The 12,260-nt window shown below is 30.3% G+C and overlaps 1 protein-coding gene across 1 annotated transcript; it reads left to right on the top strand.

Moving 5' to 3' along the window:
* Positions 1-974: 974 nt before the first annotated feature.
* LOC143244105 (protein transport protein Sec61 subunit alpha-like) lies at positions 975-11,262 on the top strand. The gene is made up of 12 exons (XM_076488189.1): positions 975-1,115; positions 2,458-2,525; positions 3,297-3,362; positions 4,744-4,954; positions 5,871-5,980; positions 7,407-7,560; positions 7,864-8,024; positions 8,507-8,647; positions 9,360-9,416; positions 9,779-9,970; positions 10,320-10,467; positions 10,778-11,262. Exons 1-12 carry the CDS (start codon positions 1,109-1,111, stop codon positions 10,891-10,893), a joined length of 1,431 nt encoding a protein of 476 aa, XP_076344304.1. The 5' UTR covers positions 975-1,108; the 3' UTR covers positions 10,894-11,262.
* The last annotated feature ends 998 nt before the right edge of the window (positions 11,263-12,260 follow it).

A 12,260-nucleotide genomic window follows, 5' to 3' on the forward strand; every position in this document is an offset into this window, starting at 1 on the left:
TTCTTCATTTTAAATTATAATTTTCTTATGATATATATTTTTTATATCCAGGAAGACATATGTAATATCAATATTACATATCTCCATATGAAATAAAACATGAAACTTAATGGAACAATAATTACTTGCACCCAAATGTTCCCCAGTTTCTACCCCTTTGGCCATTTCTATATTTGAAGTTAACAATAAATCTAAATAGCATTGTTTCCAATAGGTTCCTTAATTAGTTGGTGAAGAATGACACCCTGAACAGTTTCCAAAAACCTTTCTCCGTTATGGTGTGACTAGCATTTCCCAGTATATATGCTTGAAATTAAAATCACGCATAATTATAACTTCATTAACAGCTGAAATCTTAATCTCATTGTAAAGTTTTTCACTAATTTCATCAGAATCGTTACGTGGTCTGTAACAAAGTCCTATTAAATAAAAGCCTTTTCTATTTATATCCTCCTTTCAATAGGGTAGCGATAAGTTTTCAGATTTACAATGCTAAAATCAATCAGGGGTTCGATTCCCCTCAGTGGACACAGCAACTAGCCCGATGTGGCTTTGCTAAAAGAAAAACAAACACGCCTTTTACATCCACTAATAGAAACTCAAATAGATTCAGTCTCCTTGTTATTATATTTAACGTCTTCAAATTAAACAGGATGTAACTTACGTTTTACATATAAAACTACTCCCTGTCTTGTATTTAACACAACGTTATTTCTGTATATGCTACCCAAAATTCCATTACACCTGTTGTTAGCTACAATACATTGTTTAGATGACTTAAATGATTTTTTTATAACAAACGCCAGGTAGTTATGGTAATTTTGTATTCTTATTGTTACTCATAAAGAAAAAACAAGGTAAAATTCTTCGTAGATACGTTGGCTATGAAACTGAGTTTTCATTGTGTTTTTGCATTAATTTAATTGATCCTCACAAAACATTTAGTTCTTCATAAAAATGTTATAATGAGAGACACAAAAATGTCACATGCGGAAGTCCGGAATAAACAATCACGTAACTTCCTTTCGCTACGTGGTCAAATTTGTAGTGTGTGTTGGTGTTTGAGTGTAGGGGTTTTACTTCTGTAAGTTCTCGGTTATCTTTGAAAATGGGAAGTAAGTATAACAGTACCATATAGGAGAAGATTTGCATACTTATTGCTTGAAAAATTGATAATTTAAATGTTTATCTGGTTATTATTAGTTTCACGTAGTTAACCGGTATCTTTACTGTATGCATCATGGTTACCTGAACTCGAAGTATTAAAGGCTTAAATTTATTGCTAAATTATTTCGGAGGGTAAAGTTAGTGAATTACTGAGTAGCCAGTGGTTGACGTCGTTTTAAAATTTTAGTTTATAAAAGTGGAACGTATAATGTTGGTATTTTCAGAAGTTTGTTATGTAAAGTATATACAAAATAATTTTTTTACGGATTATGTCAACTGTGAATGCGTGTGATACTATGAATTATTTTGCAAAGCTAGTTATGACAATATATTTGGACGAAGTTAATTACTATCTATTTTATAATTAATATATTTATAACTTATAGGCATTAAATAATGTATGGTTTATTACGTTAATAAACTAGTCTTCATAAATTATATCTCTTGTTTGTATTTTAAAGTGAACTCTCGGGTATTTTAAGTAGCTTGTGAAGGTCATTGTACTTTGGAAATGCTCACCTAGTTTGACCAGTATATAATGTACACTTAAGTTAATCTATTGTGGAGTTTTATGTAACTGTTATCTGGTGATATTTTTTGTTTGTATGTAAAAACTATGTAAGCTGTAAAAAAATATAGATCAGTACACCCTAACTAATATTTAAAATCCAAATGCATTTAATAACATATTTTAATAAAACTTTTAAAATTCTAAGAAACTACCATATGGTGAAGGTTTCTCCAAGTTGTGTTTGCATGTATTTTAAAATAAATTTATATTTGAAGGCCCAGCTTAACAAAAAACTAGTTGCTCGGTTGGTAAAGCTTTCACTTAGCATGCGAAAGGTCTCAGGTTTGAATCCAAGCTAAGGAAACCTTTGCAAAGACAGAAATATATATAGGTATAACAAACACTTTTAAGCTAGAGACTATAATAAATTTGGATTTATAAAGGTGTTTGTAAGTAATAAATGTATGTAAAAAGTCAATAGGTTCAATAGTATTATTAGTCTCATAAGTATAACATTCAAACATATCACAATGTAAAAAGATAGTTGAAAATATTTTTAAAAAATGTTTATATTGTAGGAGATATAAGTTCTGAACATAACACAGTGCACACAAATAATGTTTCATGTTGGGAAAAGAACACATCAGAGAAAGCTATTAGATTCCACTATTTGGGAAAGGAAGAGAGATAATATTAAGTATTGTACAGAAATAGAGATACAAATATTTTCAAATATATTTTTATTATTTTTGTATCACTGTTTGTTTTGTTTTTTCCAGTTAAGTTTCTTGAAGTGATTAAACCATTTTGTGGAATTCTCCCAGAAGTTGCTAAACCTGAACGAAAAGTAAGGTTAATCCAATCTGTTTGGTGACCAAACTTTTTTGTTAAAACATGTTGAAAAAGAAAGTTGTACAAGTTTTCCAGTTGTTTATTTTTTATGGAAATATCCATTTTGTTAGCTTAGAGTTTTGTTTTTAATGTGTATTGATTGATTAAGCAAATTAAAATAAACTTGACTATTTTAATAAACTTAAACAACTTCCAAAATTGTTAAAAATCATTGTCACCATTAACATTACAGTAATGTTGTTAGAGTTTTATAAATTATTACATTAACTTTATCAAACTAATTCATCCAAAATAAACAAAAATATATAAATATCTAATTGTTATAAAGTTTAATTGGTATAGATGTCAAAATTAACCCTGTATTTGATCACTCATCTTTCATTACAAAATTAATTGCTATGTTTAGAAGTAATTTTCTTAAAATAGTTCTGTGAGTTTATAAAAATAACATACAATCACAAACTTCTGCTTGTAATAATACTGAGGTTTTGTAGGAACCTCTGTCTACAAATACCTGTACTTTAAAGTCATTGTGATTCCATAATAAATTAGTCCAGTGATTAAAGGAGTTAACATTATTTTCAAGCTTGTAGCACATCATTATACCAGAGTCTTCTTACTTATTGTAAAACATTAATTTTTAGAACTTTTAAAAAGAGTTGTTTAATAACCAAATTTATTAGAGCAACACATTTATTATTTTATGTTCTTCAGGAATTTGATTTTCAAGCTAATTTAATAAAAGTAATTTATTTTTTGTTTTTAGATTCAGTTCAGAGAAAAAGTGCTATGGACTGCTATTACGTTATTCATATTTTTAGTTTGTTGTCAGGTAAGAGATTGATGAAAATATAAAAAATAATATGATAGTGAAGTATTGTGTGCATAATGATGGATGTATATTTACACACAGATAGAGGGAGGCTATCAATATGGAATAATAGTTTTTGTTTCAAGTGATTTTTAATCAATATAAACTATGACCTCTGAGTAGTGATTGTCATTTAGTTTCACTAAATTAAGCAATTAATGAAAATTATACGTAAGTCAATTGTCACAAAAGTAATTAAATAATTGAGATTTTTGTTTCTAATTATTACCATTCCATGTTACATTTTTTATTGTTTAGCACAAATGTACATAATGGAATGCATGTGCTCTGCTCAATCTAACGTTACAAGTAGTTTTTAGAAGGACTTGTGATTCAATGTTCAATTCCCATTGGGACTGAACTTGCACACCCTGTCTTTGTCAGAACAAAACCATTGATGCTAGTTATTACTGTCACCATTAGTTTTGAGCAGCTGAAAACTAGCTATCTTTTTATTCTTCTTGAACTGTTAACTATAGAAAAGGAAACATTCTAGCACAAATCTTACTATTGTTTGTTTTTATATATAATTGATTAATCAAATCAATTAATTTGGCTCTCCTAGTATTTTCTAGATGTAATTAAATTTACACTCTTTGTTTTGTTACTTGTAAAATAACCAATAGAATTAACCCATAATAAGTTTTAGTTAAATGGGTACTTGTATTTAACAAAAATTAACATTTGTTGTGTTTGTGTATTGTTGGATAGTGATGTAATTGTAATGAAAGATTGTTTATTGTTGGATAGTGGTTTTTGAATGATTTTTCAGCTGTTTGTTTTTTCATAGCTAATCAAAGTTATTTTATGTTTCTCATTTACTGTTTTTTGCCATAGCCACTCTGGTTTACCATCTAGAGTAAAATACTTGAAAACTAGAAACAGTATGTTTTTGGGTGAAAACTTTTTTTAAGTTTGCATATTTTGTTTTTCTGTGTTTACTGAATTAGTCAGTCTTTACGTGCTTAACGTAGCATACTCAAGCTGGCAAAAGGTTTAGAGTTCAAAATACTTTGAACTGACAAGGTAATAGCACTGTTTGGACTATACTTAATTCATTGTAAAAAATGAACTGTGTACAATATTCGTGATGATGAGAAACTCGAAGTAAAAATGTATTCTGAGGATGGCTGGTATGGGTATTAAAGTTTTAAAATAAAGTAGAGAACAATGTTTCAACCTTTTTAAAATGTTCTGTACTTTATTTTAATTAAAGTTTTAATACCCATACCAAATGTCTTGAGCATACATTTACAACATTAGTCAACTGAGGTAACTTAAATACAAGCTATGTTAAAATGGTAATTCGTGCATGAGTTAAAAACAATAAATTATTTTTCAGATTCCACTATTTGGAATCATGTCTTCCGATTCAGCAGATCCATTTTACTGGATTAGAGTAATCCTGGCTTCTAATCGAGGAACCCTCATGGAACTGGGAATATCCCCCATTGTAACTTCTAGTTTAATCATGCAACTTTTATCGGGGGCAAAGATCATTGAAGTGGGTGACACCCCAAAGGATCGAGCTTTGTTCAATGGAGCGCAAAAATGTATGGAACATTTACTAGTTGAAACATATATTTTGATAGAAAATTTTATGAACCAAATTAATAAAATTTAGAGTCAAGAAAACTGTTAAAAGGTATTTTTTAATTTATATTATTTTCACTTTTTTCATATGTTTTATATTTTGAAGCACAAAGTTTGTGACATTGTAGAGCATTATCAAAACAAGAATAAAAAATTTTTACTTGCCTATTAAGTGGTAATAATATGAAGCTTCAAGTTATGCCTACACTACTGGATTACGTGGGAATCTACACCTATGTTGAAATCACTTAATGCACATAAACAACATGGTAAATGTAGAACATTTTTTATCATATGTCGGAGAAGAAGTTGATCTGTTAGTATAACTTTTGGCTTGTCTCAAAGAAGTCATTTTCTGGGTAATTGTTATGCCTTTAAGGAAAACTTTTGTCTTGTTTCAGAGAACAGGAAGTCCTATGAAAGATAAAATAGTAGATAGACAGTAAGGCAGTAACAGAGCTTAAAAAATGAACACATATGAAATAGAAAACTTAATACGTTATTTTCCTCAAATTACAGTTTTGCACAATTTGGTGTTGGTTTCAAAGTAAGGTCAGCTACTGCAAACAAAAATGGGAAGTAATATATGTGAATAGTTTTTGTTTTGAAGAATTATAGCAAGTTATTATGTATTCATAAGACTGCTGGTATGGATATTAAAACTCTAATTAAAATAAAGTACAGAACAATACCATCCCATACCAACCATCTTATGAATACACTTTTATTATGTATTCATAAGATGGTTGGTATGGGATGGTATTGTTCTGTACTTTATTTTAATTAGAGTTTTAATATCCATACCAGCAGTCTTATGAATACACTTTTACTTCAAGTGGGTTTCTCGTCATCATGAAGTTGTTGTTATATTTCTAGTATTTGGTATGGTGATAACAGTTGGACAAGCCATTGTGTATGTTATGACGGGTATGTATGGAGACCCTTCAGACATTGGAGCTGGGATCTGTCTTCTAATCATCATCCAGGTAAATCACTAATATGAGTGACAACTAGTTCACTTGTTTATTAGTAAGTTTTATGTGTACTGCAGAATAAAGTTGTGGGCTGTTCCTTACATGCAACTTTTAATTACTGTCTAATTAATAATGAGTTATTACTCTTACTCCACCCACTGTAGAATTACGTCTGACAGTTTATAATGCTTAAAATCACGTTTCAATGGGTACTATGGGCAGGTCACAGATAACCTGTTGTGAAGATAAGTGTTCAACATCAAACAAGGTGTTTTTACTGGATACTAACCAGCTTTAAACCCAATGTTTCAGCATCTAATCTGTTGCCATATTCATCGAAACCTTGAGCTGTGTTTTATGGTAGTAGTAACTAGGATTCTGTCTGAATCTTCCTAATGGATTGTCTGTTGTACTATCTGGGACTCAACAGTCTTTCCCAGGACTTTCATGGTGATAGCAACATCTTACCAGCCAAAGCAAAGAATATAAACTAGTTAGTTATTAGTAGGTAAAATAATAATGCTTATTCTTAGGAGATCGTAGTCTACTAACTACGACAGTGAGTGATATCCAGTCAACACAACCTTACTGTAACTTAATATTTTATTAAAATCATGTTAAGTTGTTGGGGCTCGTTAAATTGCAGACTTTTACACTGTTGATATCTTTCTCACATGCAGGAGGTAATTGTGTTTGTACTTGGAGCTAAAACTTAGGAGTGGCTGTAGTTGAAAGGATAAATAAAGCTGGACTGTTACTCATTCTGTTGTTTCGTTCACTTATTTTATTCTGGAACTTAGGCTTACACCTATTTAGGTTCTGTACGAATTTCAAGCCAGTTTGTATTTTTTTGGTTGAAGTATTCATTTATGAAAAATTTTAAAAATTTAGAACGTGTCTGTAAATGTTCAATAAATATTTTATTAAATGTTTCTCACCCACATTAAATGACTTGTGTCTCAGTGTTTTTAATTTCAAGCTTATTAAATTACCAAGTTAATAATAATTTGTTAAAAACAAATATATAGATACAATGTACTTGTGAAAGAAACTGAAAAGTAACTTATGAAATATATCTCTTTCAAAATATCTAATTACTTTCAGGTAAATGTAAATAGAACTGTTGGTATAGGCAATCAATCACCTGGCTGTTTGAAGGTGCAATATATTAGGAGTTTGATAAAGGGTGAACTTACAGAATTTAAATGAGCGGTTCATTATATAAAAGTATTCATTTAACAAACAACTTTGTTTAAATTGTTTTAATGTATTTATAAACAAATTATGTAGTAGCATACCTATGCAAAACATCCATCATGTGATATATTTCAAACAGTTCTATGTTTTAAGAAGCTTAATAAGATAAGATTTTAAAATATTTGTGATTGAACTGAGAAAGGATATTCTGAACTGGTTGATTAATCACGTACTTCTACAGCTCGTTGTTGCCTTCCTGATTGTTCTCTTACTCGACGAGCTGTTACAGAAGGGCTATGGCCTCGGCTCTGGTATTTCTCTCTTTATTGCCACCAACATCTGTGAAACCATTGTTTGGAAGGCTTTTAGTCCTGCAACAGTCAACACTGGACGAGGTCTGCTGGTTTTTCTTTTGTAAAAGGATTTAACTATCATTAACTTTTATTTAGTTAAATTACTGTGAAATATTTTAATTTTCTCAATTTCCTTTATCTCAACACAAAAATTGCTTACATTTTTAAATTAATAAAATTAAATTTGAAGAAATGTGTGTAGAAAAGAAAAGCACTTCCATTTTCCATTTAAAAAAACAAATGTATTTACCTTACTTAATTATACATATTATTGTCAAATGTTTTGTTTACGAAGCATCTGTAAGAGCATAATTAATAACATCGAATTGGATTTTTCAAATTTAGGTACTGAATTTGAAGGAGCCATCATTGCTCTATTCCATCTGCTGGCTACCCGTCAAGACAAAGTTCGGGGCCTGAGAGAAGCTTTCTATCGTCAGAACTTGCCCAACTTGATGAACTTGATGGCAACAGTCCTAGTGTTTGGAATTGTCATTTACTTCCAGGTAAACCTATTAATATTAAAAACTTGTTCACATTATAGTAGTTGTTTTTGTTTGGTTATCTACTTATCTATTTACTATTGATATTATAGGCTAGTTATTTTGTTTGCAAGTAACTCAACAATATAATGACGACTACAAATGTTTTATATTGTTAATACTAAAATAAATACGTATGACATTTACACTAACTTAAACCACTTTACAATAGAAAACTGTTTGTCATCATTCCCTAGGTTGAGTTGTAATAGTTCCTTCACTGGTACACTTGATATTGATCAATAATATTCTAAATGATTCTAATAAAAAAATACAACTTTTTGGTTGTTTAACACACTTTCGAGGTCTGAAATCTACATATATTTTTCAGAACCTCAAAAACTGCTTTTTTGAATAGTTTCTGTAGTAACTCAAGAGTTAGAACATTACATGTAATTTTTTTTTCTTCTAAATTTCACAACCTTTTTTTTTCTCTCCTTATGTAGGGTTTCAGAGTGGATCTGCCTATCAAGTCTGCTCGCTACCGAGGACAATACAGCTCCTATCCAATCAAGCTTTTCTACACATCCAACATTCCCATCATCCTCCAGTCAGCACTGGTATCCAATTTGTATGTCATATCTCAGGTGCGTTTTAGTTTGACAGGGTTATGACCTGCACAATGTAAAAAGTTCTGTAATTAAAGACACTGATAAAACCTTACTAAGCCTAAAGCCAATGATTGTTACTAACTAGTACAGTGCATTTTCTCTAACTAAAAGTCATTGTAGCTAGTTAGTGTTTGTTGTTTTTAAACAGAAGATCTATTAATTAATGTATATATATATATATATATATATATATATATATAAAATAAAATAAACATCTTCTTTTGCATTAACTACAGAGGCCTGATAACCAGAAATTTTCTTTAAACAAGTACAGTCCCCATTTCAAGCAGTTTAATCAACTTTCCTTGCTGTTTAGTCAGTATTACTGTAAATGTTGCTGTATGTGTTACATATGAGCTACATCTTAGGAACCTTGTTTATGTATATAAATTAATTAAAAGTAAAAAGTATCCATCTAGAATTATATGTTTATTTTTAAACCTAAAGAATAACCATTTCTAGAATGTTTCCCTCCAACAGACTAGATGTTGTCTGAGAAAGATTGCAAATTTAATGTCTTTATTATTAATTATACAAGTGATACAAGCTGAAAAAGGAAAATAATTGTGTGACTTAATGTGTAGTACTAAATGAGAAATGATTACATTGAGTAGTTTAAGGTGTAAAGTTGATTGGAACAATCTCTCCTTCAGTGTATTTCTGACCAGATCTTGTTTTTGATTTTCAGATGCTGGCAGTAAAGTTTAGTGGGAACTTCTTTGTTAACCTACTCGGTGTATGGGGAGTAAGTGTTTTATATTCTTGTTTTTGTTAAAGTATTACTAGTTTTATGATTACAGTCTTTGTTTTTTCAGGGTGAAAGGTTCTTGTTTTACTTTATTGCTTTCACTTGTTTTAAAACTTGTAGCTAACACTAATGAAACTACATGTTAAAACGTGGCTTTTGATTTTTGTTTTCAAACAAATATTTTGACCATGGTTATTGTGTGTTTCACAAAGCAAAAAAAAAAAAATTGAAATATGTTAATTAAGATTGTTGTTTAGGTTTTTTTCCTATGTCTTTATCAAGATACATGTTCATTAAATTTTACTGTTTGACAAATGATTAAGATGGTTTGCTTAATGAATTCCTACTCTTTTGTGTAGGATGTGGGTGGAGGTGGACCTGCTAGAGCTTACCCAGTGGGTGGTTTATGTTACTATCTGTCACCACCTGAGACCTTAGGCCACATCCTGGAAGATCCCATTCATGCAATTTTGTACATTGTCTTCATGCTTGGATCATGTGCTTTCTTCTCCAAGACCTGGATCGAAGTATCTGGATCCAGTGCAAAAGATGTAAGAGGGAGTAGTCAGTCACTTAAAAATTAATACAACTTTGTGTCAGAAGGTCGCTATATAAAATATGTAGCACAAGAAACCTTTAAACAGTTTAGTAGCACTCATAGAATGTTTCAACACCACCAAACTAATAATATAAAAAACATTAGGTTCTCTTGTTTTCACATCAAGTGAGTTGTATACTTATTAAAATATAACATATAAAATACTGGATGTATTTACTCGTGTTGTCACTTAAACTATACATTTTTCTCAAAAGTGAGTTAGTGTTGCATTGCAGCCTCGTGTTAGTGTTTTTGCATGACTGTATTTTAATAAGTTTGCATTCCTCGGTATTTTATTTCAGGTTGCTAAGCAGCTAAAAGAACAGCAAATGGTCATGAGAGGACATCGAGAAAAGTCGATGATTCACGAGTTGAACCGGTACATACCTACTGCAGCTGCATTTGGTGGTCTTTGTATAGGTGCTCTCTCAGTGTTAGCAGATTTTCTAGGTAAAGTCTTATCTTGAGAATGCTGTTGTAATATTCTGTTTGTGAACTTGCTTTGACCCTTTTACTGCTGCAGTAGTGCTTATTTTCTGTGTGGGTATTTTGTTGTGGTAATTTTATTATAATAAAAAATTGGAAAGTACCAGTTAGTTGTGTTGCCATACAATCCAAGTGTTAGGTGTATAAAGCTGAGTCTTATTGTTTCACTAAACTTGGCAGCCTTCTATGCTACAATATTTAATTTTAGAATGCAACTTTTATACATAAATGCACCAATAATTGTTTTTATTAACTAGTATTTTATCTTTTCTAGGTGCAATTGGTAGTGGCACTGGAATCTTGCTGGCAGTAACCATCATCTACCAGTATTTTGAGATCTTTGTGAAAGAACAGAGTGAAATGGGCGGTATGAGTACGTTGCTGTTCTAACTCTAACAGTCTCATTACAGAAATTTAAAATGTCCATTTCGTTATACAGCCAAGCTTTGTGTGTTTCTACCATTTTAATGAAGATTCTGTGCCATCAAGATCACAGTGTGCTGGTGTACATTTTTAATAAATCCTTTATCAGTTCAGTCTTAGATCCTCTTGTCACATGCTAAGGATGTCTGTTTTAATAATCATGCTCTTGTTACTTTGTGAAACTAAAATAAATCTGTACAAGTCAATTTGGCAATGATCAATACAATAAGCCTCTGTTTGTAGTATATGACAAAGCTGAGTAATTGGACTGTTTAGAAAATGGATTCATTTAATGAAAGATAGATGGAGGAGAAATAAAGTTACCACTTTTCTCAATTTTTGGTTTTCCAAATATCATACAAATAAGACATTTTCATTTCTTGTCAAATGGTGAAACAGGATATTTTTTATTTATATGTTGATAAATATTTTGTTTATCAAATTGGAATAGAAAAAGGTGTCATGAAACTCTTCAAATATTGACTAATTAAACACTAATCTTAACTTGTAATTTGTTGAACTTGTTTGAAGTAACTATTCTTGTAATTGGATATTTTAATCATTTTCTACAACACATACTATAACAAGAGAAAATTGTTAATTTCAAAGAACTTGTTAAACTATAACTGCGATATTTTACCCATGCTCAGCTAACTAAGTGTCATGGCCAAACCTTAATCCTTCACTCTTCTTGTAGAATAAACTGTTATGATGCCTTTTGTTGACATTGCTTTTTTCATCAGAATTTATCTTTATGCATTCTGATCAAAATGTTAACATGGCTTGAGTTTAACTAGTTTATCCTTAAGTCTAGAACTGATGACAAAAAATTACATCTTGTTGCTCATCTGTTTTTGTAATGTACTCAAGGTGTATATCTTCACTGGTTCCACTGAAGATGTGTACAGAAAATCAAGTTAGACTAAATGAAAAATGATAGTTCAAAGTACTTGGTATAATATATTTATTGAATGTTTACACAAATAAATGAAACTTATTTCATTTTGATAACAATACATTTAAATAAACTATGATTTCACATACATCATCATCTTATCTTGCATTGAATGATGCTAACTTGGTTGTTGTTATGACATAGAATGTGGAGTAACTGGAAAGTTTGATAAATTCTGTTTTCTGAATTTGTTTGGCAAAATGTGTATATAATCATGTTAAGTAATACAATTTGAGAATTCCATCATAGAAATTCCTCTGATTTGCTTTCAACACTTCTTGGAAAGCCATTTATGAATAATTCTGGTTGAGTAATGTCAAGTTATTCCTTAAAAAGATCACCCTGTTTGAGCTGTTATAAAATCTTTGGGTAGTTTAAA

This window comes from Tachypleus tridentatus, chromosome 2, assembly GCF_004210375.1.
Source record: "Tachypleus tridentatus isolate NWPU-2018 chromosome 2, ASM421037v1, whole genome shotgun sequence".
Lineage (NCBI taxonomy): Eukaryota > Metazoa > Arthropoda > Merostomata > Xiphosura > Limulidae > Tachypleus > Tachypleus tridentatus.

What these genes read in the sequence shown, in the direction of transcription:
- LOC143244105 (XM_076488189.1), top strand. An exon ending in TATTTTTAGTTTGTTGTCAG is followed by an intron (nt 3,363 to 4,743) that starts GTAAGAGATTGA and finishes ATTATTTTTCAG; the next exon opens with ATTCCACTATTTGGAATCAT. An exon ending in ACCTACTCGGTGTATGGGGA is followed by an intron (nt 9,417 to 9,778) that starts GTAAGTGTTTTA and finishes TCTTTTGTGTAG; the next exon opens with GATGTGGGTGGAGGTGGACC.